The sequence below is a fragment of the Phyllostomus hastatus genome, unplaced genomic scaffold (assembly GCF_019186645.2).
Source record: "Phyllostomus hastatus isolate PE091 unplaced genomic scaffold, TTU_PhHast_1.1 phas_scaffold_12, whole genome shotgun sequence".
NCBI lineage: Eukaryota > Metazoa > Chordata > Mammalia > Chiroptera > Phyllostomidae > Phyllostomus > Phyllostomus hastatus.
Window position 1 is genome coordinate 4,555,701 of NW_025334007.1, and position 25,445 is coordinate 4,581,145.

The 25,445-nt window shown below is 39.5% G+C and overlaps 2 protein-coding genes across 2 annotated transcripts in view; one reads left to right on the top strand and one right to left on the bottom strand.

Moving 5' to 3' along the window:
- Positions 1-25,445, bottom strand: part of IL1RAPL1 (interleukin 1 receptor accessory protein like 1) — a 582,852-nt gene that overhangs the window by 496,508 nt on the left and 60,899 nt on the right. The window contains exon 3 of the mRNA XM_045855844.1: positions 1,596-1,782. Within this exon, the coding sequence (XP_045711800.1) occupies positions 1,596-1,782 (187 nt within the window). The remainder of the gene's footprint in view (positions 1-1,595; positions 1,783-25,445) is intronic.
- On the top strand, positions 22,046-24,811 carry LOC123829883 (transcription factor SPT20 homolog). Its single transcript, XM_045855828.1, has 2 exons — positions 22,046-23,978; positions 24,198-24,811. The coding sequence occupies exons 1-2, from the start codon at positions 22,046-22,048 to the stop codon at positions 24,809-24,811; spliced, it is 2,547 nt and encodes an 848-aa protein (XP_045711784.1).

Sequence of the window (25,445 nt, forward strand, 5' to 3'; positions counted from 1 at the left end):
GGGTGATAGTGGAAACATGATGAGGACCCAATGTGAGGCCAGCCATTTACAAATCTGAGTACATGAGAGTGTGTGCGTGCACATAGTTTCTAAGGTTTCAGCAAATTAGCAAACAGCAAAGAAGTTGCCTATCTAGAAGCTGAATATACACACGTAGGCACTAAAGAGCATTTGTTTGTGGAGACCTTGGGTCAAACTCCTGAAATACCTGTGCCCTTTGGAACCATCATCAGGGCTTGCTTTGAATTTGCCTGTGGAAAGCAGCCAGACCACAGAGAGAGGGAGTCAGATTGAGAGATACTCACATGACTTAAAAAGACAAAAATAAAACTCATCTGCACAGGAACAGAAATCAGTGGGGCTAATATTTGAGGGCTGTTTAACATGGTCTAGGATGAGCATTCAAGGGAAAAATAGACACAAATTTTAACCATTCCCTTGCTGTTCCATATCCTCCATTGCTTGTTATCAAGGATCATAATTAAGTCTTATTAACCAAAGAATGTATATGCGTCATGCATAGCCCAAGAACACAGACAACAGTGTGGTGAAGAGGGTTGGGGCTGGGTGGAGGGGGCAAAGGGGGGAAGGGGGGCATCTGTAATAGTTTCAGCAATAAAAAATAAAAACATAAAATTAAAAAAAAGGTCTTACTTGGAGAAAAGCATTGCTAACTTCGGCAAAATTCTTAAAAGTTGTTCAAGATTTGTTTCCTGTTTCATTTCTAACAAGGTTTGAATTCATGATTAATCAATTCTGGGGGCTCATGTTCTGAATACTGACATTAGTGGATCCAGTTACTAAGAGGTCCAGCTTCCTAAATTCCTAATCCAGAGAGTTAGACAATGCAAATATTACACTAGGAATCTTTAAACCACGGATAAAATATTCCTGACTAATGTTCATAGCACTTATATTGTATAGCCTTGAATACGTTCCATAACAAAAATATCATTTATGCTACAGAAATGAGCTGAAGCACATGTTCAAATCTTGAAATTCAATCAAAGTCAATGATGTGATAAGGGCAGGGTTGGTTTATTCTAGGTCGTAATTGCTTTTTGAAAAAAGTTAGTCTATCACTATTTTTATAATGCTATAAATTTTCATCAGATGTCATTTTAAAAATATACATGCTTGAATATGAAAAGGATTAGGATATGCACAAAGATACTTCCATTAAACAGAACATTTCAATAAAACCACTGTACCATTTTATCATTCAAGCAAATTAAGCCTTTTTCTCCTTGTTTGGGGACATTTTGGAGTGCTTACATGAAGAGCTCTGAAGTGAATTTTAGTTGGAGTTCCTGAAATCATCAATGCAGATTATAATAAACTTGAAGGCACTGTAGGTATAAGCTAGATATAAATATAAGTACAACAGCTTATTACAATGAACTACCAATACAAATATTAACTAGCATGTATCAAAGCCACTGGTTTGAAGACTTAAAATGACCAGCACAACTTGCTGTAGTATTTTAGGAAGGCAGAGGTACACTGTACCGTACCCATGAACAATTCCTCTCCAACTTGCCCAAGAGTGAGACATTCATCTATGTAGAAGCCATAAAATTATTCACAGTCCATACCTTATACCATAGGATTTCAGGTTCTCTGGTTGGTAGTAAAAAATCTTCTATGTCACGGCATGAAATTTCCTTGCTTTTGCTAAGTTCAGCTTTATCAAAGTACTTCATCTTGGAATTGTAGCAGAGGCCGGTGTCATTTTCACCCACTGTCAGTGAGATGGATACTTTCATACAGTAAGTGGAGTTCCTGTAAGGAAGCAGAATAAATATGGTAGCCTGAGCCTGGCGTGAACCAAAAGCAAGTGCTGCCGAGGCAGTGTGTTGAGAGAGAGAGGCGAGAGGAGAGAGCGGAGAGAGAGAGAGAGAGAGACCATTGATTAATTAATGTTACAGCATTGTGCCTTGTTCCACAGGGTTCTCTCTTGTCACCCAGCTAAACGATGCTTGGTTCTGTGAAACCATTTGCATACTTTTCATTTGCTGGAAATTTTTTTGTATTATATACAGGCTTGGCTTGAAAAAAAAAGTTCAACAGAAGTTTTGTATGCAGAACAGTAAAAAGAATAAAAGAAATTTAGGTCAGGAAAATGAGAAGCCTGAGTTTATGCTAAAATTGGCAATTTCAACACAGAAGTAGAAAAATATAACTGACCTATTAAGCATAATGGAAGGACAGGAATAAGGCTGCTCAACTCTCATAGTATTGGTTGTCCTGAAGAGAAGTTGTCACCCTACCTGGTGTGGCTCAGTGGATTGAGCACTGGCCTGTGAACCACAGGGTCACCGGTTCGATTCCCAGTCAGGGCATATGCTTGGGTGGCAGGCCAAGTCCCCATTAGGGGACATACAAGAGGCAACCACACATTGATACCTCTCTATCTCCCTGCCTTCCCCTGTCTAAAAATAAATAAATAAATCCTTTAAAAAAAGAAGAGAGGTTAGCAGTGAGTCTGGGCAGAAAACAGTCTAGTATAAAAGCATCGCAAAGTCACGATTTCTACAGACCCACATCCATTTGGGTTGGAACCTGCGGTCCAGGTTGTCAGACAGGAGAAACATTCTAATGTATTATATAAGGACAACCCAATCCAGACAGATTCTACAGAATCATTTCTTTAAATTAGTGTCCCATGTTACTCCTTGCTGATTCCCCAGAATAGGTTTATAACGTAGAATACACAAAAAGAAAAATCACGTTCAGAGATTTCTTTGAAAGAGTTGGGACCAGAGGAAGTTTTCTAATAAAGTGCACCATTTCTGTGAGCTATTTATGTCTCTGGACATTCAATGAACACTGATAATGTGTCAGGCATGGTGCCACACAGTGAGAATAAAGAGAAAATTAAAACACCAGATTCAAGGTTTTATAGAGAACTTGTCATTTGGCAAGCGCCTGATGACTTATTTGTCTACTTACTTAGCCATCAACTTCCAGCATTTGAGTTTCATTGCTTACTATCTGTGCAGCTTTGGGCAACTTGTTGAACCCACCTAAACCTCTCAGGTGGATTGCAAGGACAACTCTGGTCTGAGTACTAATTGTGATTTGAAGTAAAAATCTGCTTGGCCCGCCACCAGAGCTCAGAGGTGTTGGTTCCTCTCAGCTCTGTGTTGGTGCCCAGGAACCATGGCCCCAAAGTTATCCTCCTTATTCAGCCAAGATGCTTTGGTGTTTAAGCAGCAACTTGACTTCCATTCTTACTGTTTTTCATGCTAATATGACATGATGCAAATGGCCAGAGCAGAGTTGTGGTATAATAAAAAAAAAACCCATATTTGATCTTTGTCTCGGGCTTCTGACACAGATCTCCTAAAACTCTTAGAATTTCCTGAGTGACATGATTGTCTTTCATTATTCATAAGGAGCCCCTTTTGATCACTACTGGGTTTACGCTAATTAGCTGCCTTCAGAGCCCCTAGATAGCCCCAGGATGTGGCAGGTCATCAGAAAGACCAAGTGATCAGAGGGTTGGATCTTTCAGTCCCACCCACAGACCTTAGGGTTAAGAGGACAGGTGCTGGAGATTAAGCTCTAAAAACTCTTGAACGAAATGATCTATGAGCTTCCAGGTTGGGGGACACAGGGAGGGGCTGGGAGGGCGGTGCACTGGGAGAGGGCAGGGAAGCTCTGTCTCCACCCTCCCATACCTTGCCCAGCACATCTCTTCCATTTGTCCGTTCATTTGTCTTCTTTGGAATGCCGTTTGTAATAAGTCACCAATAGTAAGTAACCTGTTTTCCTGAGGTCTGTGAGGCATTCTAGCAAATGACTAAATCCCAGGAGGGAGGTTTGGGAATCTCTGATTTGTGGCTGGTCAGTAAGAAGCATGGGTGACAACCTGGACTTGCAATTGGCTTGTGAATTGTAGGGACGATCATGTGGGACTGAGCTGTTAACCTGTAGGAACTGATGCTAACGCCAGGTAGATGGTGTTAGAACCAAGCTGAATTGTGGGGACATCCAGTCAGCGTGGCAAAATTCCTTGGTGAGGGAAAGACCGCATGCATCTGGTGTTAGAAGTGTTGAGAATAAAAGAGGAAAACCCCAGCTTCCCTTTCCAGTGAAGCATTTAGCTTTATACTGGGAAACAAAGAAATTTTCCACAAAATTAAAATTTAAAATGATTGAAAGCCAATGTTTCTAGCTTTGCATAATTGGTAGTCTACAAGTAGATTTAAAATATTTAATAGGCGAAACCATTAATCATTAACCAAAGTCAACCAGTAGCCTGGAAAAAGTTCTGAGAGAATGTGTTAGGGAATTTGCTAGAAGGATGAGACCTATCCCCTGCCCTCAGCACCTCACAGTCCAGTGACATGCAAGTAAACAGCTGGCAATCAATGTAGTGAGTACTACGAAGACTTAATGTACTACCGCCGCAGTGTCAAAGAAACAAGATCTCATAAACTGTGATACTTGGTTCTCTTAAAGAATGAGTAAGACTTTGGCAATTTCAGAAAGGCTATCTCAGGGATTAGTATGCACAAAGGCTTGAAGGCATGAAACAACTTGGCGTGTTCGAGGAATTACAGATGATTTGGTGTGTCTGGATTAAAGAGTGGTTATAATGGAACAGTAGGAACTGAGCCTGGTGAGGTGAGCAAGAGCCAGGCTGCAAGTCATATAAGCCAGTGCAAAGAGTTTGGAGTTTGTGCTGAGAAATAATTAGGTTTGGTTTTTGCAAAGATTTTTTTTTCTGACTAGAGTGAGAAAAATGGATTGGACTGGAAGGAGGACTAAGTGCAGTGAAACAAATTCAAGAGCACCTGCATACATTCAGCAAAAAGATACCAGCTCCCACAAAGGCGGTGCCCATTGAGACAGAGGGGGGGATCGCATTAAAAGTATATTGGAGATACAGAATCAGTGTGACGGTGAGGGAGAAAAGGAAAGAGACAGCCACACACGATGAAGAATTCTCCTCAGATGAGTATATGAAAGGTAGAGTCAATCTTTCAGCATGGAAAATACTTGAAAAGAAATAGCTTTGAGAGAAAAGAAAGTGTGTTAAATTTTAGCCTGAGCTTCACACCCAACTGGGGAAAAAGATCCTCCTTGGATTTGCCAGCAATATTGCTCATGCATTATTGATTAATTCTACTCCAGTACAGACCAGGGCATGCTCTTCCCAGGCTCATTTTAAGATAATTTTTTTTTTCAGAAAAACAATGATAGAAGTTGAGCTATTAACTACCTTGGGACACACTCCACATGTGTCTTAAGAAAATATGCAGGTTTTGGAATAATACTGATATTTGTACAAGACTTTAGATTTCTTCAAGTACAGGCATTTCTAAGACATAAATCAGTGAATCCCAATTTTCAACATTGCACATTAATCTTTCAAATTCATGGGTCTTAGGTTTTCTATCTACTCACGCTGCCGATTACTGGTGTTTGTGGGTTTCACCACGCCTCCTTGTATCTAATACCAGGCTTTTTTTTATTATTATTATTACTCAGGCAGAGTTAAGAGCAAGATTTCCCAAGCCCAACTGCAGAGGTTCAGATTCCAGCTGAATCACTCATTACTTTTAAAATGAAGAAGTTACTTGACTCCTTAGCCTCTGTTTCCTTTATTTGTACAAGGAGAAAATAAAACTAAAGACCCCATAGGGATCAAATGTGTTTGAACAGATAGAGAGGTCAGAACAGGACCAGCCTTCTGCTCAGCATGCAGGACATGTTAGATCTTATCAGTACTGCGTCCCTTTTCCCCTACTTTCTTTATTATTTCCATTTTGCAAATGGAAACTACAAATACACAATAGTATTTGTTGATGAGGCAGGTTAGATACATAGTATCACCATGATGATGCCTTCAGTTCTTTGTTGTTTCATTAGTGTGAAGTATAAAAATTCAGAGAAGTCCTTATATTTTCCACCTGGGATATCTGACTGGGCTGGAGAAGGATGAGTCAGGTTGATGAAAGATGGAATGATCACACCACCCATCCTCCTGCTGTTCCATAAATGCCACTGACCGCTATGTTTCAGAAAGTGGCACCGGATGAGCACACTTAGGTATTCTTACTTCCCTGCCTCTGATTCCCCAACCCTGCGAGGTGACGGCTGATTTACAACTGTCAGGTAATGTCTGGAATTCCAGACTCCCGGGGATAGAACGATTTTCAAGTTAATTTCAATGTTTTAATACATGTTTACTGTTTCTGTTCATCAGGAGGTGATTTTACAAGCTAAAAATAAAGCAGCCGCCAATGAACACTATAGTCCTATTTACTGAGAAGAGCTAACAGGAGGCATGCAACTCATAAAACATTAACAAACATAGGATCCCCCACCCCAGAGGGGAATTTTGCACTCTCAAAGTAGAGAGTACCCTCTGCTATCATCAAATTTGAAGCCCAGCAGCTAGGGCACTGCGGTTCTCGGCTGCCAGGGCAATACTGTGGAATGAGGTAACTGGGCTAAGAAGAATGTTCCTGCAGGACTTCCGTGGCAATCATCAGTGAATATTGATTTGGCTTCTCTTGTGTGGAATAGAGGAGCTGCAATCTAGGCAACCAGTTAAATCATGACTTACAGAGTTCATAAAATGGCTGCAAAGGTAGGATATACATGTATGTGCAGAAAACAGTTCATAATTGAGAGTCAATGCTCAATTATTCATTCTGGCCAGGAAATGTTAACATGGATTTTTTTTACAAAAGACTGAATATTCTCTGGCAAGGGTGACCCTGCAGTATGCAATGTATTGTACAAACAGTTCAGACGGAGTTACTTCTTTCAACCTCCTGAGGTTATATTAAAGGGACCCAATGCCTGAAGAAGTCCATGGTTTATCCAAGTTCTCCCATCTAATTAGTGGCAGAAATGGGATTAGAACTCACATCTCCTAAATTCTCATTCATTAGTCTCTTCTATGTGCAACTGGAGGTACCTAGTGCTGGGTTACTGTGTGTGTGTGCCTGTGTTTCAAACAAAAGAAAATTACCCACTCTTAAACTCTAATTTTATATAATTTTACATTCTGAAATATGTGCCTCTGGCCTTCTGGAGAAAGGCAGAATATGTTCCAACTTGGATTTCTTTGAAAATTCGGTCCTTAAACACCTATAAAATCCAATAAACACTACACAGGAGAAGTACCAGGTATTAAAGGTATATCATGCTTCTTCAGCTCTTTCCACTACGTACTTTTGACATATATATGCTTATAAGACGGGCTCCTAAAAGGACTGGCTTAGGGTCCAGTGTTGTTAGGAAGAAAAAAGTCTAACTTTAAATCCAGTGCAAATATTGGGAACTAACAAATTTTTGGACATAATCAAGAAGCAAATATATAGCAGAAAAATAAAATTAAACTCATTATGTAAATACAACGTCTGGAAGTCGGAACAGTGCATTGAAACACTCCACGGGTTTCTTAGCAGTGTGCTACTTTGAAACAGGGAAAGATTCTGAATTGGCATGCATGGGAACTACCAGAGATTTTTTTTTAAGTAAAGAATGACAATGCTATATAACTACAGATTGAGCTGCAGAAATTTGGGTAGTGCAGACAGGAGGTAAGAAAGAAAAATATGTGTGAGGAGGGAAATTTTATGTATTACGTTATTAGCTAACAGAGTATTAAAACCATGTTACACCATACCTAAGGGTAGCACAGTTGTACTTATTCTGTAATCACACCTCCTAGAAATGATCATGCATAATAGTCAGTGTCTCTCTCTTACTGTGACAGAATCCCAATAACACAACTGTTAAATATATCCTCTACGGTGTCACTAAAGAGTTGACCTGTATATGATATTAATTCTCAGGTCCCTAGGAGAAATAATAACATTTCTATCATGTTTGGAAATCTTTTCCCACTCAGAAAGACAGTCAGGGATATTGGATCAATGTTTTTAAATATCATACGATCTCACCTTTAACGGGAACATAATCAATAAAAGAAAAAAGCAAGCACAATACAACCAGAGACACTAAAAGTAAAAACAATCTGACAGTAACCAGAGGGGAGGTGGGAGAGAATAATGGGGGGAAGGGTTTTCAGGAACTACTATAAAGGACACGCGAACAAAACCAAGGGGGAGGGTGGAAACAAGGGAGGGAGGGGGACTTGGTTGGGGTCGGGGGAAGCAGTGGGGGGAAAAGGCAGACAACTGTAACTGAACAACAATAAAAAAATAAAGGATTAAGCTGTTCTATGTTTCTATGTTTTAAATGGTTTACTCTTACACTCACTGGTCATTTTCCAGGTCACATTCTTTTGTGCATAATTGTTTTGTAAAAATAAAAGAAGAGAATAGTTTTGAAGTACCACAAATGCTTGGGCACAGAAGGATGGGGATTGGAAAGGGGAGGTACTATGGACCTGAGCAGGACCCAGCTGGTCTGAAAGGCCGTTCATTCTCGATACATGTGATCATGATGTTGAATCATTACTTGCAAAAATAGTGCTGAGGACCAAAAATGTCAGGGTTAGATTGTGGAGGGAACATATTACAGTGGGTAAAGCCATAAAGATACTTTGATCATTAATTTCTGATCTTCACGCCTTCCAGTGTTCCCTATGTTGAAATTTTTCCCTCAGTCTTTATGGGGATACATGAAGCCACACATAGTGGTCCCTCTGCTATATGCTATTTTTCTTTCTTTTTCTAACAAATTTTTATTGACTTGTCTTTGTACTCTCCCCAGTGAAAATATAATTTAGACTCATTATTTTTAAGTTCTATGTCCTTCCATTTTCTCTGCTTCTTCTGGGGTCAGTTTGTACATTCACTTGTTTGTTTCTATGGGTCTTCCCTTTCATTTAGTTGCTTTTCCTCAAATATCTGATGATCTTTTGTTGTCCACTTATGTCTCTGAATGAGAAACTCAGTTGTTTGTTTGGCAGCTGAGTGGGCTTTTCTCCCCTTGAATGGCAAAGTTAACTGCAGGGCTCCTATAACCGGGAGCAGCCCATCTGCTGGGAAGCTTCTCTTCTTTATGGCGCTGGATGTGGAGCAGGTGGGCAAGCTGGAGTTCCCAGTTGCTGAAATAAGAAGGGTCTCTCCCTGGCAGTGGTATCCTTTAGTGTTTCTCCCTCCTGGCAGAGCTGCTTTATTCCTTTCCTTTGGCTGCATTTGTGTCTCAGATCTTTGTACCTTCCCCCGGAACTCTCTCCTACCTCATGGTGAACCCCTTTCTTTGGAATGTATCTTGAGAATAGTAGCCTCAGGCTAATGCTGCCTTTCTAATTCAATTCTAGGGCCGCTATTTTCTAATTAAATTATTAAATACTTTGCTGCATTGAGTGCTCTGTCCAGTTCTTGCTATATTTTCACCCTACTTTTAGAGTTTCAGTGGATCCTGTCTTTACTTCTCAGACACATATTTTGGGTTTCCTCAACTTTTGCCCATTCAAAACCATTGCTTTCTTGCTTTTGGGTGCACCTCACCATTTCTGGCCTGCTGATGGTGACTTTTCTTGTTTGCCAATGTTGATGGGAGTCTACTACACATATTCTTTGCAGATTCCATCTGGTGGCTTTATAGATGGAGATTGTCAGTCACTGGGAAAACTCAGTACTTCTAACACTGAAAACCATGTCTGGTTTCAAAGATTGCTGGAACTATGGCTCCTCTATAGGATTCACCAACAAAATGTGGGGAGCTCATCCACTCCAGGGACATCTCAGAGCCACATGCCCTGAAAGAGATTCATGTTATCTTTCTTACACACACTATGCTTATAGCTACTGGCACTAAATGTGAAATTTGTTTGGATTGGGTTTTCTTTTCAAAAGAACTCTGCAGCACCTGGTGATTTAGCTGAGGCTGAAGTCAACCTGTGAGAAGATTAGAGTGAGACCACTGAGCAAATGATAAGACCTAAAAATGTCATTTTCTTGCCTTCTCGTTGAAAACACTTTAACAAAATTTAACTGGTAAATTGCACTTCATCTATGACCTTCTGCTAGCTATACATTCAAAATAATTATTTCCACTTTTTTCTGATGGAAGCTGACTCACATAATTTTACTATTTTTTAGCCTGATATTCCTGTAACATTGAGGAAGAATAATGTTGAGGAGGTCTCATGCGTGAAGTTCTTTCCAATATTTCTCTGGGCATGTGCATTTTCACTCTTTACCACTGTGGAATCCAAGGTGTCCTTCCAGACCTCCTCTTGAGGCAGAAGAAAAGACAGAAAGAGGAAGGAGGTAAGAAACATGTCTTTGAAGGAAGATTGAGGCCCAAGATGTGGGCTTAAGCTCACATAAAATACAAATCATTTCTTCAGGGAAGCCTGTAGTTGAACCTCATCAAACTTTAGACCTCTTACTCCTTTGTTTATTTTCTACATAATAATCACAATTTGCAATTACTTATCTCCACTTATGTTGCTGTCTCCTCTGCTAATATGTATTTTCATAATATGTAAAATAAGTGAGTTAGCTGTATACTATTTGAATTGAGAGGCATATTTTTTCCCCTATGGAACTGAAACCTTTTATTTTTAGTATTCTTATTTAGAATTGCAGGCTACCTTTCCATTCAATGTTTTAGGACAAGGAAAAAGAAAAACGGTTTTAAAGAGGATGTACCTTTTTATGATTCAGTATGTTCCTGGGGTTCAGTAAAGGGTTCTTACTGCATGCCCGGTGTTCCCGATGTTACCCGCACACGCCAACTGACAGAAAGCCCCCATCCCACACAAGCAAGCAGCTGCTTCCCCTGGCCAGCAGAGCTGGCCTCAGTTCCCAAGGAAGCCCCCTCAAAGGAGAGCTCTGTGTTTACAACCCTGAGGACCGGGGCAGCGAGCACAGGACCCTCTGACCTTGGCAACTGCAGACCCTTCACACACTGGAAGGCCTGTCCCTCGTCTATCGGGAGGAAGAACTGAGACTGGCAGAGAGCAGGAGAATGCTTGTCCCACTGGGGGGACTGTGGCAGAAGCAGGGCGGAAGTGTCACCTTCTGACCCAAAATGGCACGGGGTGTATCCACTCCCTGCCCCAGTGTCCTGTAATGAAAAAGCCCAAGGTTAGCACTTCCTCATTAATATTCTAAAAACAGGACCCCAGTCTACAATGGGAAGAAGGGAATCACAGGAACAAAACAACAAGGAGTTAGAACTGGAAATAAGCTCCTTGGGATGTCACTGAAGTCCAGAATCCCAGAATCCTTCTGGACCAAAAAAAGTTTCTTATATGCATTCTGAGGCTATTTCTTGTTTTGCTCCTCACAGGGCAAAGACCTGAGGCTTGCTGATGAAGTCTAGGTGCTGTGACAAAATAACTGTCACAGTCTCATATGCTGTGCAAGCCCAGAAAACAGAAGGCACTGTCATGGTGGTCCTGATTCATGAATTGAGAGGCATATTTTTTTAACTGAGGTAAAATTCATGCAACATAAAATTAACCATTAACTATTTGGAAGTGTACAATATAAGTGTCAGCTGGTACATTCATAATGTTACACAACCGTCACCTGTATCTACTTCTAAGCTATTTTCATCACGCCAAAAGGAAACTCATACCCATTAGCAATCAATCCCTATTTTCCCATTCCTACAGCGCTGAACAACCACCAATCTGCTTCTGTCTTCATGGGTTTGCTTATTCAGAATATTTCATATAACAGGAATCGTACAACATGTGAACGGCTGTCGCTGGCTCCTTCTACTTAGCATCATCTGTTCAAGGTTTGCCCATGTTGCAGTAGGCATCATTCCTCTTCTTGGCTGCATAACAGCCTGTTGTAGGGATAAGCCACATTTATTTGATTCATATATAAACTGATAGGTATTTAGGTTTGTTTCCATATGTTGGCTATTGAGAATAATGCTGCCACAAATATTCACATACAAGTATTTGTTTGCATACCTAATTTCAATAGTTTTGGTATATTACTAGGGATGGAAATGTTGGGTCATATGTTTATTCTACATTTAGGTTTTTGATGAATCAGGGCTTCTAAAGGAAGAACAAAAACAAACTAAGCAAGCAACTAGAACTGGAACAGAATCATAGAAATGGAGATCATGTGCAGGGTTATCAGCGGGGAGGGGGAGGGAAAGAATGGGGGGAAAGGTACAGGGAATAAGAAGCATACATGGTAGGTATAAAATAGACAGGGGAAGGTTAAGAAAAGTATAGGAAATGGAGAAGCCAAAGAACTTATATGTACAATCCATGAACTAAGGCGGGGGATGCTGGTGGGAGGCGGGTGCAAATGGAGGGGAGAAAAAATAGGACAACTGTAAGAGCATAATCAATAAAATATACTTAAATATATTAAAACGTTTTAAATTCTTTATCTCCTTAGGAACACTCCAGTTTCTGCTGGTGCATGGACAATAACCTGTTACAAGAATTTGTTCACTGTGATGGCCTTTTGAGACTATTGATTTAAAAGATCTAATGATTTTCACAAGTGCCTAGAATGGTGCCAGTCATATAGCAGCCACTCAGAATAGACGTTGGCTCAATGAATGAGCTGACTATGAGCTAATGGCTATACAGTTCTGAATAAATATATATCTCCTTTTGCTAATCCCTCTAAACAGCTCTCACCTACACCCACCAGAGTAATTTTCACCCCCTTTTGTTGGATGCTTCTTTGACACAACACACAGTTCCTGATAGCAGATGTGTCTTCTGGGCCAGGCAAAAAAAAAAAAAAATACAACACAGCACTAAAGATTCTCTGGCCCTGAACAGCCAGCCACCTGTAATCCCCTGATTACATCTGCCTCCCATCCTGCACACAATAGATCCTCTTCAAATGGTAGATGACCTTCTTCATTTGAAAGATAAGGGAAAGGAGGACAAATGACTGGGCCACATGAGGGTAAGCTGCAAAACACTTTTTTTCTCTCCAAGTATCACACAGGCAGCTTTTTCTAAAGTGATTGTGATAGTTCTGGTACTGTTATATCTTGCTCCTGGAGGTGGGGTGGAGAAGAGGTGGGCTAGGATTCAGATGCTCAACTAATCCTACCCCCCACCCTCTCATTTACAAATGAAAATTCCAGGGAAACTTCCAACACAGAAAGAGAAAAAGGGTATGATCTCTAAAGAAGGCAGAGAACTACCAGAGTTCACTGAAATTATAACCAATTCACAAATAGACTTTTTTAGAGTCAGATTCATTTCTTTGAAAAATAAAAAAAAAAAACCATGCCCTTTCTCCTGCTGCATGTAAACCAAATCTGGGCAATATTAGGGAACAATGCACATAATCGGTGTTTCATTTCCTACTAACACTTCTCTAAATATTTTTTAAATGTCACAATGGCCTATGTTTTGTTCAGTGGTACTTTGCAAGTCAGTATTTCTTGGTAATAGCTTTGCTTTCCACTTAAGATGTATAAGGAATAGATAAAATTAACTCTGAAGATAGTAAATAACTTTATCATATTCATATTCATATCATGTTCTTAATTACATGTAGAAGACAAAAACTTAACCTATTCCATAAAACTGACAGATGGAAATATTTCCAAACCCTGGTAACTGGTATAATTTTAAAGATATGATGTTAACATTCACAACCAGAGTTTCATGTAAACAGTAACCTCTTTGAACATAGCAGATCTAGAAAGTAACCCAATTTCTGCAGACAGAAAACACAGAACGGTGTCTGTTTCTGGAAAAACTATTACTCACCCAAGAAAGGTTTGGGGGGATGGAAATAAAAGCCAAAATTGTTCCCTGAGGAAGAGACTGCAGTCACCTCTCCACATGTTCATAGCACCAGCTTAGCGCTCTAATTGGAAGGTAACATGTGACATCTTGCTTGCTTTACCCAGAACTTTCTAATTTCATATTTTTCAATACTTTCACTTCCTTTTTCCCTGTTATGGTTTGAGATAGTTTCACTATATGCAGATTCAGCATATTGCCTCTGAAACTTCTGAGAGCAAAGGCATTCCATTTCATTACAAAAAAAATCATTAAGGCCAGCAGGGTATGCTTAATGTAATACAGGAATGAATATATAACTATTATTTATTAAAGGAGTGAGTTAACTATCACTTATTGAGCATGTACAGCTCATTCACTCTCTCAGTACATATTTATTGAGCAAAGACTATGGGCCTGACCCAGCTGGGGATGAAGTAGTGAATAAGCAAAGTACTTGCCTACATGGAGCTTACATTCTATTGAGATGAAATGCTGGGGGGAAGAATACTGTGACAAAAGCTTTGTACAGTAACACTTCAAGTCCACTAGCATGGCTGTTAATAAAAATGGGCAACAACAGATTTTGCAAGGATGTGGTGAAACTGGAACCTTTGTACATTGCTGGTAGGCATGTTACATGCTCCAGCCAGCTGCTGTGAGAAAACAGGCTGGTGGGTCCTCAAAATTTAAACATAAAATTACTACATGGTCTAGGAATTCTACTACTAGGTACATAGGTAAAAGAATGGAAAGCAAGGGCTTAAACAGATACTTTTATACAAATGTTCACAGTAATATTACTTACAAGAGCCAAAAGGTGCAAACAACTCAAATGGCCATCAAAAGCTAAAAGGATAAACAAAATGTGGTATTGCATACACAAACAATGGGCTATTATTTGGCCTTTAAAAGGAATAAACTCTGACACATGCTAGAACATGGATAAAGCTTGAGAACACTATGCTAAGTGAAGTAAGTCAGACACAAAAGGACAAATATTGTATGGATCCACTTAAATTATGTACCTAGAATAAGCAAGTTTATTCTAAAAGTAAATTGGCAATTATCATGAACTGCAGAAGAGGAAGGAGTGGGGAGTTAGGGTTTAATGGGTACAGAGTTTCTGTTTGGGATGATGAAAAATTTCTGGATATATATGGTGGTGATGCTTGCACAGCACTGTGAATGTACTTAATGCCACTAAATTGTACAATTAAAAGTGGTTAAAACAGTAAATTTTATGCTATGTATACTTTATCACAATTTAAAAATATTAAATTGTATCCTTTATATGAGTGGATTATATATGTAAATCATGTCAATAAATCTATTATTTTCAAAAACCTTATAGGCATTATCTCATTTAATCTCCCTCTCTGTAATCTCATTTAACCCTCTCACTCATTTTAAATATCATCTCTATGTTGAGTCTCCTGTGTTTCTATCTCTAGCTCTAAAGCCTCTCTGAAGTTGAGATTTCTATACCCACTTGTTTATTTATCACACCTATTTGAAATATTAAAAAGTGACTTCAGAAGCCCTGGCTGGCATAGCTCAGTGGATTGAGCGCAGGCTGTGAACCAAAGTGTCCCAGGTTCGATTCCCAGTCAGGGTACATGCCTGGGTTGCAGGCCATGGCCTCCAGCAACCGCACATTGATGTTTCTCTCTCTCTCTCTTTCTCCCTCCCTTCCCTCTCTAAAAATAAATAAATAAAATTTTTAAAGAAAGATATTGAACCCTTCCGCTTTCTACTCACCCCTCTTTCATAAAAAAAAGTGACTTCAGAGTTAATGTGACCCATGAATAAACTTTTATTTTGACCTTCAAATCTATTCTTCCACTTGTCTCCCCTACCTCACCATTCACCTAGTTCCTCAAGCAAAATGGCTAGAATTCTTTGAAAACATTATAGTCTTACACCAATGGAAAAAAGCATCATGAAGTAAATAAGAGGGTACCAAAAACTCAATATTAAGTTAAGTATTATATGAATGCAATATTTAAAAAATCAAGTTAATAGCAAAAATCAGTAAGAATAAATGTTTATAATTTTTTAGTATACTACACTGTTTTGTATTTATCCTATCATTATCACTAATTGATAGTTTCTGGACTTCATTTCTTTTCTTTAAAGTGTAAGTACCACGGGAGATGGTGTCTTCTCTGTCTTATTCACCGCTTTATTCCATAAATAGGTTTTCTAATTTCTAGGCTTTCCTGCCAATTGACTTTAATGTTGGATTTTTTCCAAGAGAAGATCCTGCTATAAACATACTTTGTAATGAAAATGCTGTTACATAACATTTTACTATGGTTATTATTATATTATCTGCAGTGATGGTTTTACTCCTTAGATTGTCAATCTCCCTATATCTCTTGAATCTTTTCAGTTACACCCAATGTTTCACATACTCTTCATTATTTATCATATTTCACCACTGGCTAAACATGGCAGTCACCACTTTTTAAAAGTTTAATCTCCTTTCTAGCAGCACCTCATAAAAGAGATAAATCACATAATTCTTTATGTTTAATCTCCTAGAATACAGCCCTCTTCCATTTCTGTTCTCCAGATTCAACTTCTCATTTTACAGAAAGGGTCAGTAGGACTAGAACAGCCTTTCTGGAAGGGAAGTCCCATATGTGTGAAAGTCAGTTAAACTTGTTTCATATTATTGCCAGAGAGAGGTGCAGTGGATGTGAGGCTTAACGTGGAAGGCATCCCTCCCTGTAGCAGTGGGAGGAAAAATAAGTGAATAAACATCATGAGTCAGGCCTTGTCTGTTATTAGCTCTGTTCTCTTTTCTTAATTGTAGATGGGTCAATCATCCAGGGGGTTCTAAAAGTGCATACTTAATCCTGGGCTGGTGTGCCTCAGCGGATTGAGTGCTGGCATGTGAACCAAAGGGTCGCCGATTCGATTCCCAGTCAGGGAACGTGCCTGGGTTGCAGGCCAGATCCCCAGTGGGCAGTGTGTGAAAGGGAACCACATACTGATGTTTCTCTCCCTCTCTTTCTCCCTCCCTTCCTCTCTGTCTAAAAATAAATAAATAAATCTTCAGAAAAATAAAAGTGCACAGTTAAATATTTGTGGATGTCCGTAGCTGTGTACATGGAACAGACACTTTGAAATTCAGTAGTTTCAGAAGAAGGGACCATATGAAAAACTTTTATCCTTAGCCAGAGGGGTGGCAGAATAATTACATAGGAGACTTTGCAACAGATAGCTGTCAAAGCTACATTCCTATCAATACTATAAGATTATTTCTCATGTTCTTCTCAAATGAAGCAACTGTTGAAAAGAATTGAAAGTGGCCTTATTTTATACATGATTTCCAGTTACAATATCTGCTTTTCCCTTAAAAGTCCATTATGATAACAGCAGGAAAAAAGGGAGAACTCCTACAGAATAGGGGAGTTCAACTCCATTATATTCAGTCTTATTAACATGCATGGTTTTCCCAAATTATCCTCATACACATATGAAAATATCATAATAATTACCTGGACATCTTTTCCATGACTGCTTTTTCAAAGCTACAATTTATGCAGCAGCATTGTAATCATTCCCACTCTCAAAACCCTTCTGTTCACTAGTTTGTAAAATACAGCCATAATTGACTACCTTGGTGACTAATTTGCAAAAGCTATTACAATGCTCCTGGACTCCACTTTTCTTTTACTGATATGGATTTATTTGGAATCCAAATTATACAAAGTATCACTGCATAATTCCACTTTGTAGTTCTTGATGTCACTATTGACCATTTATTGTATCTGTAATGTATAAAGCACATAACACGCATAGGTCATTAATTTTTGTGGCTTTGGGTATATTCATTTCTGATTTGTCAAATAAAAGTCTTCATGAAGGCCTGCATCCTCTTCTAAAAGTTCAAAATAAAGTATTGATAATGTCATTACACCTGTTAAATGTATCTCATCCATTAGTGCATTACTGAGAGAGTTTGCACAGAGGTATTGTGTGTTTGTGTACATGTGTGTGTCCTCTCTGTCTGCCCGTAATTTGCCTCTATCCTTTCACTAATACAGATCTTTCAGTGGTAGCATAAACTGCTCTCCTCGCTTTCTCAACATATCCTTGTCCTTTCTCTACTATGGTCTGAATTTTCTCACCGATATTTCTCAGAAAATGTTGTTACTAGGGTTATCAATAATCTCCTGGATTTCAATAGGAAGCTGTCTTGAGCACAATATGACATTTAGTGTTATTTATGTCCATTCATCTTGATATTTTATTAGAGGGCCTCTTTCTGGTTTTCCTTTTGTGCCTCTGCTCATTCTCTCCTTTTCTGCTACATGCTAGAATTTCTCTAAGTTTTTGTCCTTGCTCTTCATTTTTTCTCGAGTGCTCTTATGCTACCAAGTGCTACTCAGAATGACTATTGCTGCTCTCACTGATGGATAACAGTTGTGTGCTGGCAGCATACAAAATAACAGGGCAAATGTTGCATTTTTAGAAAAAAATTAAAAAGTGACTACATTTTCAATACACGCCAATGGTGGAATATTCCCATATATGAGCCCCACCTACCCTAATCTGGGGGCCAATCTTCGATTACCAGGTTCTTTGCCATCCATAGAAATTGGACCAATTGACAATAATTTTGAGTGTCTGTTTTCCCACAAACTTAGCTAACATGAAAAGCCATGAAGTGCTTTCAACCTTGACAATCTAGTAGGTAAAAATATGGTCAGATATGTAGATAGATATAGATATAGATATAGATGCTCCAGTTAAGAGCCTGGGCCCAGCCAACCTTGGGTTTTGAGTTGTGAGACCCTAAACTGAGCCTGCCTTGTGTTCTGACCAACAGAACTGTGAAAAAAATGGGTGTAGTTTTATGCCACTGAGTTTGTGGTAATTTGTTATGGCAGCAATACAATACTAAAAGTTCCCCATGGAGAATAGGTATAACCACCGTTAGTACAGGTTCATAAAGGACAGAATAGAAAAGAGACAAGAAAAAGGTTCAGAAAGAACATACTAGAAAAGACAGAAAGAGATTATCCAACATACTTATAACTAATTTCCCTGAAGGAGGGGAAAAAGGTAAGTCAAAGGAACAGAGGAAATGTGTTAAGATCATAAATTAAAAGAAAAAAACTTTGTTGAAATAAAATATCTAAAGTTACATATCAAAAGGACCCAATCATGTACCCAGAAAAAAACTGAGAAACAATGGTAAGTGACAAAAAATATCTCAGTAAAGCTATTGCATGTTTTTTAAAAAACAGAATGTCCTCTGAACCTCCAGAAGAAAATGGCCAAGTTTTTACATAGGAAAGAAAACAGTAAATGCAACAGCAGAGCAAAATTTTCAAAAAGTTAAAGAAAAGAATAGAGTGTGAGGCAAGATTTTATAACTGGCAAGGTTTTAAAAACTCTCAGGAAATATTGTAGATATGAACCCTTCCTATAACTAGAGACTTTTACAATGAAAAGATATAGAAAGATTTAGAGAAATTTTGGTAGTGAACATACATATTTGAAGATCTAGTGCTAACATAAAGGCAGCATTAAGGTTCATGGAATAATGTACAAAAGTTTTTCCTGTGATGAAGTAGAGGTGGCACAACTAAAAAAGGCAAAGAGAAAGGAGAAACAAATATAGACTAACTTGATTCATTTACATATAGGTAGGAATTGAAATATTATTTAAAGCTGACATAAAAGTAAAAACCCAAATAAGAAAAAGAGAGAACTAGAAGTGATTATAGAAAGGTATCAGTATAAACTTAACTTATGGGAACAACAAAAGTGAACACAAAATATAACATTAAATAGCATGACAGAACTGTAAGATCTTTTCATATTAAGGATATTAGTTATTTTTTAAGTATAATGCATCTATTGTCTCCCAATTTATCATTTAATTTTATTTTGATTGCCTGCCATGGATATTTTTATTCATTTGTAATAATTATATCAGTGTTTCATTTTATAACTTCTAGATGTGTCTTTTAGAGAGACCTCTACTCTATAATTATATATATTTAATATTTAATATATATTTATAAATATAAAACATATCTCTTAATTTTATTTATATAAAACATAGATGTTTATATAAATATTATTTAATAAGTAAATGCATACAAATATGTGTAATATATTAGATATAAAGATATATTTGGTATGTATTTAATATATATTTATATAAATTCTCCAATATTTTCTTCTAGTACTTTTATAGTTTCATGATTGATCCATTTAGTTGGGGAGCTGGAGAGATTGAGGAAAAAAAGAGAAAAAACTTATGGACATGGGCAACAGTGTGGTGATTGCTGAGGGTGGGATTGGGAGGAGGTGGGGGAGGGTATAAAGGGGGAAAATGGTAATGGTGTTGTGGAATTATGTTACTGAAACCTGTATAATTTTGTTAACCAGTGTGCCCTAAATAAAGTCAAAAAGAAAAAAGAAAAGAAAAAGAATGGTAATAGACAAAAGCTTCTTCTTTCCTACAGGTTTTCTGTTAGCATCATCACTGAATGAAAACTTCACCTTTTTTCCACTGACATGTGATGCAAGTCTTATTGTATAACAAACTCCTGTATGTTTGGGGAATTATTTCTTAGATCTCAAACTGTTCAATTTATATCTCTTGAAATTTAGGTGCCAGTAACACACTGAAATGATACAATGTGTGGGAAGGCAAGTCTCCTGCCATTAATTATTATTTAAAACAACCTTTTCACTATTTTTGAATGTTTACATTTCCATATAAACTCTAGAACTACATTGACTGGTTCCAATAGGCCATATATTCATGGGTGATCAGCTTTGCTTTGAAATAAGTAATTTAAAGCATTACATTATTAGTTTTAATCTATAACCTTTACTATATTTTTCCATTACCATTTAGTCTCCCTATACCCCATCCTCCCTGCAATCACCACCCTGTTGTCCATGTCCATGAGTTCTTTATCTGTATTGCTCAATCCCTCCACCCCTGATCTCCCCCTCACTAGCTGTTATCTGTTCTCCATCTATGAGTCTTTACATTATTTTTAAAAAACCACAACATTTGCATATTATCCTAAGAGGATACCCGGTGGGGCAGCAGCCACCAAATTCCTATCAATGTTTCCAAGTACTCGTCTTCTTTAGGGGAATTTTCTTAGAAAAGTGGAATCAGGCTTTAGAGTAAAAGATTAGATTTCTATCCACTGCCTCAACTGCTTACTGTTTTATAACCTTGAGCCCATTACTTAAGTTGGTTGAATGTCAGTTTCTTCATTTGAAAAATGAAGTTAAAAAATGGCTGCCTTGTAAAATGCCCATTATGTAAATATTATGTAAATTGTATTTTCAATAACTATGAAATATGCCTGATGGTTGGTGGGAACTCTTTGGAAAATAATTTCAAATGGATGTTGACAACATCCTCATCTATAGTTCCATCTATATTTCTGTCCTAACTGCAGAATTGCCATGACTTGATCCCTTTGATGTGTCTGATAAATCTGTATTCATCTGCAACTGTCACATCCTTTGGGAACAGTTTTTCTTATTTCCTCTTGTTTAGCACTTTCTGTCCTTTATCATTCTGTCCAAAATTTATAAATTGTGATTATCTGTTACTTGTTTGCGTTCTCAAGGAAACACCTCCCCCTTGACGAGTCACTTGTCACTGGTTTTACTGTCTAAATTCCTATCATGTTACCCGCCCTCATAGTTCATTCTCAAACGAAGCTGTCGGTTGAACATACATAAATTTTTATGGGAAGGAGGAACGGTCATAGGATATATATATTTTGTACTTTTTCTATTCTTTGCTCTTTGTTTTACAAAAACGAAACAAAACGAAACGAAACAAAACAAAACAAAACAAAAAACGGGTGGGGAGGAGGGTAACACTGCACCAGTCCCTAGAAGTGATTTCTGTCATTATCTTCTGAAACTGCATGAACTACACATGAATGCTTGGCCCAACTGCCAATAGGAAGTGCAGACACCGAACCAGGAAGTGCAGACCAATCAACAGCCAGTCCCAGAGGGGGCGGAATGTACGCACACGCGGAAAGCTGCGTGACCTGAGTATTCCACGTGGCCTTCCGGCAGAGCTAGTAGCAACGGACGCAGGACCAGCCCGAACGGAGAGATCAGACCCTGCACAGATAAAGGTATTTTCAGAAACTCACAAGAATTTTGTGTAGCTTCCCGTTGGGGGGGGGGGGGGTGGTGCGGTTTCTTGGTGTCCTTATTGAAGTTAGATTGGTAGACGACTGTGCAGTTGTGGTGTTTTGCATAACTATAGATTGGTATTAAAACAAAGTATTCATCCCGTGCATTAGTGCCCTTATATTTTCTCTTCTCTTAGGGCTCCCATTTTATACCACAATGGAAAAAGCTTTAGAACAAGCTTTAGATCATGCGGAATATGTCATTGAAAGTGCGTGGCAGAGACCCCCTAAACGTAAACAGTCATCTAGTGGGGGGGAATCTCTCCATGAAAAACTGTATGACCTATATGTTGAAGAATGTGGAAAAGAGCCCGAGATTACGGAGGAATTAATAAGCAATGTGAACTTGTTAGAAAAGCTTGTTCAGAGGGAGCCCCTGCCCTGTTTGGTGGTCAACCTGTACCCAGGAAAGCAGGGCTATTCGCTGGTGCTCAAGGGGCCAAGTGAACCATATTCAGAGAGCATTCGACTGCCTTATGAAGAAAGGGCATTTCTAGAATACCTGGATGCAGAGGAATTGCCTCCTGTATTAATGGATCTCCTGGAAAAGTCTGAACTGAACATGTTTCACAGTGGGTGTGTCATAGCAGAAGTACGGGACTATAGGCAGGGCGGTAATGCAGAGCCCCCTGGCTACCAAAGCAGGCACATCCTCCTACGCCCAACGATGCAGACATTAGCCTGCGATGTAGAGTCCATAGCCAGTGATAACCAGGAATGGACCCAGGAAGACAAACTGTTACTTGAGAGCCAGCTGATCTTAGCTACAGCTGAGCCCCTGTGCCTTGACCCTTCTGTATCAGTAGCCTGCACTGCAAACAGGCTGCTCTATAACAGGCAAAAGATGAACACTCCCGCCATGAACAGGAACTTCAAGAGGAACTTCAGAGCCTCCCTGAATGAGCCGCAGGAGCCGTCTTGTAGTCCGGACCCTCATAAAAAAAGCAAGGCAAGTCCAGCTGCTGAGCAAAATGTCCTCAAAGTTTCCAAAGCAGGAAAATGTGTGGATATGTGGAAACAGAGACCCTGTGACTTGGCAGTCCCTTCTGAGGTGGATGTAGAGAAATATGCTAGAGAGGTGAGGTCTGTCAAATACGATGACTCACCACGAATAGACTGGCCAGCCTATGGGGTAAATGATGATATTGCTCTATTTGGATGTGAAGCTGGTGATCAGTCCCAGACAACAGAGCTGACCTTCATGCAGTCCCTGGGTGATCCACTTATCTCTGGACAAACTTTGCCTAAAAAAGCCAGGTGTGAGAGACCGATGTCTCCCTGCCATTTCTTTGAAGACAACCATTGCTATAGTTTGATGCATGAGTCTGTCATTGACACTGGGGAAGAAGTACAGAATCTGTTTGAGGAACTGGAGCCGCTAAGTGTCGAATGTGCCTTCAAGGTGTCCGCAGGCTCCAGTGGCTCAGGCTCTCTCAGTCAGCTTTCTCCGGAGAAAGAAGCAGCACAGCCTTTAGACATCTCAGTTCAGTCTTCAGTACCTGGGGAGGGAGTCCAGCACACCCCTCCACCCATCAGTCTTCTCTCCAGCTCAGGAAAGAGTTCTTCAGGTAGTGACAGTTTGAGTCCCCAGCAGGAAAGCAATGTTCATAAATCAATATCTCCTGCCCCTGCTCCAAAGCCACCAAGTCTTCCCCAGAAATCCTCTGTGGAAGTGAACCGTGTTAGCATATTTCCTACAGCCACCCTGTTCACTGCCAGCCCAGCACAAATAACCCCAGCCAGCCAGGTCAAGGCCACCTATGCTGGCCCCAGTTTTATCAAGGTGGTAGTCCCTGTTCATGTGGCCCAGACTGTGGTGAGAGGTTCCAGTTCCACAAAGGGCTCTACTGCTAGGGTCAGGACTCCTGTGCCAATCAAGCCCAAAATCCCATCCTCAGAAGACCAGCAGCTACCAAATGTACAGCCTGCTGTACCACAGGCTCCTTCACAAGGTATTCAACTTGTTTTTAAAAATGTTTCAGAAGCCAGGCCCATAACACTACTCCAGCTTCCACCAGGTACACTCATTTTGAACAGCCAGCAGCAGTCTCAGCAACAGCCACAGCAGAAGACACAACAGCAGCAGTCTTGTCAGCAGCCTCAGCAGCAGCCACGGGAGCCTTGGCAGGAGCCTTGGCCGCAGCCACAGCAGCTTCAGGAGCAGCCTCAGCAGCAGCCACGGGAACCTCGGCAGGAGCCTCAGCAGCAGCCTCATCAGCAGCCACAGCAGCCTCAGCAGCAGCCACAGCAGCTTCAGCAGCAGCCACAGCAGCCGTGGCAGCCTCAGTGGCAGCCTCTGCAGCAGCCAGGGCAGCAGCCATGGCAGCAGGTACAGCAGCAGCCTCAGCAGTGGCCTCAGCAGCAGCCTCAGCAGGTGCCACGGCAGCAGCCTCGCCTGCAGCCACGGCAGCCTCAGCAGCAGCCTCAACAGCCTCAACAGCCTCAGCAGCCTCAGCAGCAGCCTCAACAGCCTCAGCAGCCTCAGCAGCTTCAGCAGCAGCCTCAGCAGCAGCCATGGCAGCAGCCGCAGCAGTTCTATCAGTTGATTCCACAACTTCAACAACCTATATATCATATTCAACAGTCAGTGTCACAGCGTTCAAGTGTGCAACGTCCAACCCATCGAAGAATGATCTTACCTGCTCAGAAAACTGCCATCGCTAACCCCAAAAGACTTAGAAGTAATCTGCAGCCCCAGGAAGTGATGGGGTCTCAGCCAAGCTCTACCCAGACAGGACCTGGGCAAAGCCATTCCCAACAAAGTGTCCAGCTCCCCTCTGCCTTCCAGCAGCAGCCACAGCCCCAGCAGGCACAGTTGAGAATCTTACAGCTCCCTGTGCCTGTGCCAACTGTAGCAACCCAAAGAGCTCAGCCACATCATGGCCAGAAGGCAGCAAGCCAGTCAAAAGGTAAAATGAATTGAGGTCTACCCAACACTCCTAAATCATGAGTCTTAAATCGTAGGAGCACTGAATCAAAGGAGTTTCTTAATTTTTACTTCATTTTTGTCTTTAATGTCTCAATATTTTATATTGCTAGATGTGTAAACTATACAGAAGCACAACCCTATGCTTTTAAAATAAAAACAGGGAAATAATTTAATGGGAAATATAGGGAATAGTCTATGAATGAAATGAAAATCCCAGTTCTGCAATTTACTAACCTTAAGCCTATTTTGTAATGTTTCTGTATTTCTTTGTCTGTAAAATGTAAACAGAAATATGTACTTCTTAAGTTTATTATCAAAGTTAATATAATAAGGTATATTAAAGGTTCAAATTTAAATTATATTTAATTTCAATTATTGAACTATTAAATATTTGAAAGAAACCATATTTAAACTGAAAATAAATTATAGTAATAATATTAGTGCTAATAATAGTTGTTACATTACATAAAATTCAACCCAATTCTTAAAAAAATACTAGACCTAAAAATAATAAGTGAGGAAATTATTTATATATAGATATACAGATATATAGATTAGGTTTAGATAGATATAGATATATAGACAGATTTTAATCCTCTATTTACAAAAAGTAGCCCTTTTATTCTAT

Excerpts from the sequence above, each read along its gene's own strand:
- LOC123829883 (XM_045855828.1), top strand. The coding sequence starts at position 22,046 with ATGGAAAAAGCTTTAGAACAAGCTTTAGATCATGCGGAATATGTCATT. Across the intron at positions 23,979-24,197 it reads GACACAACAGCAGCAGTCTT|GGCAGCAGCCATGGCAGCAG; the intron begins GTCAGCAGCCTC and ends TGCAGCAGCCAG.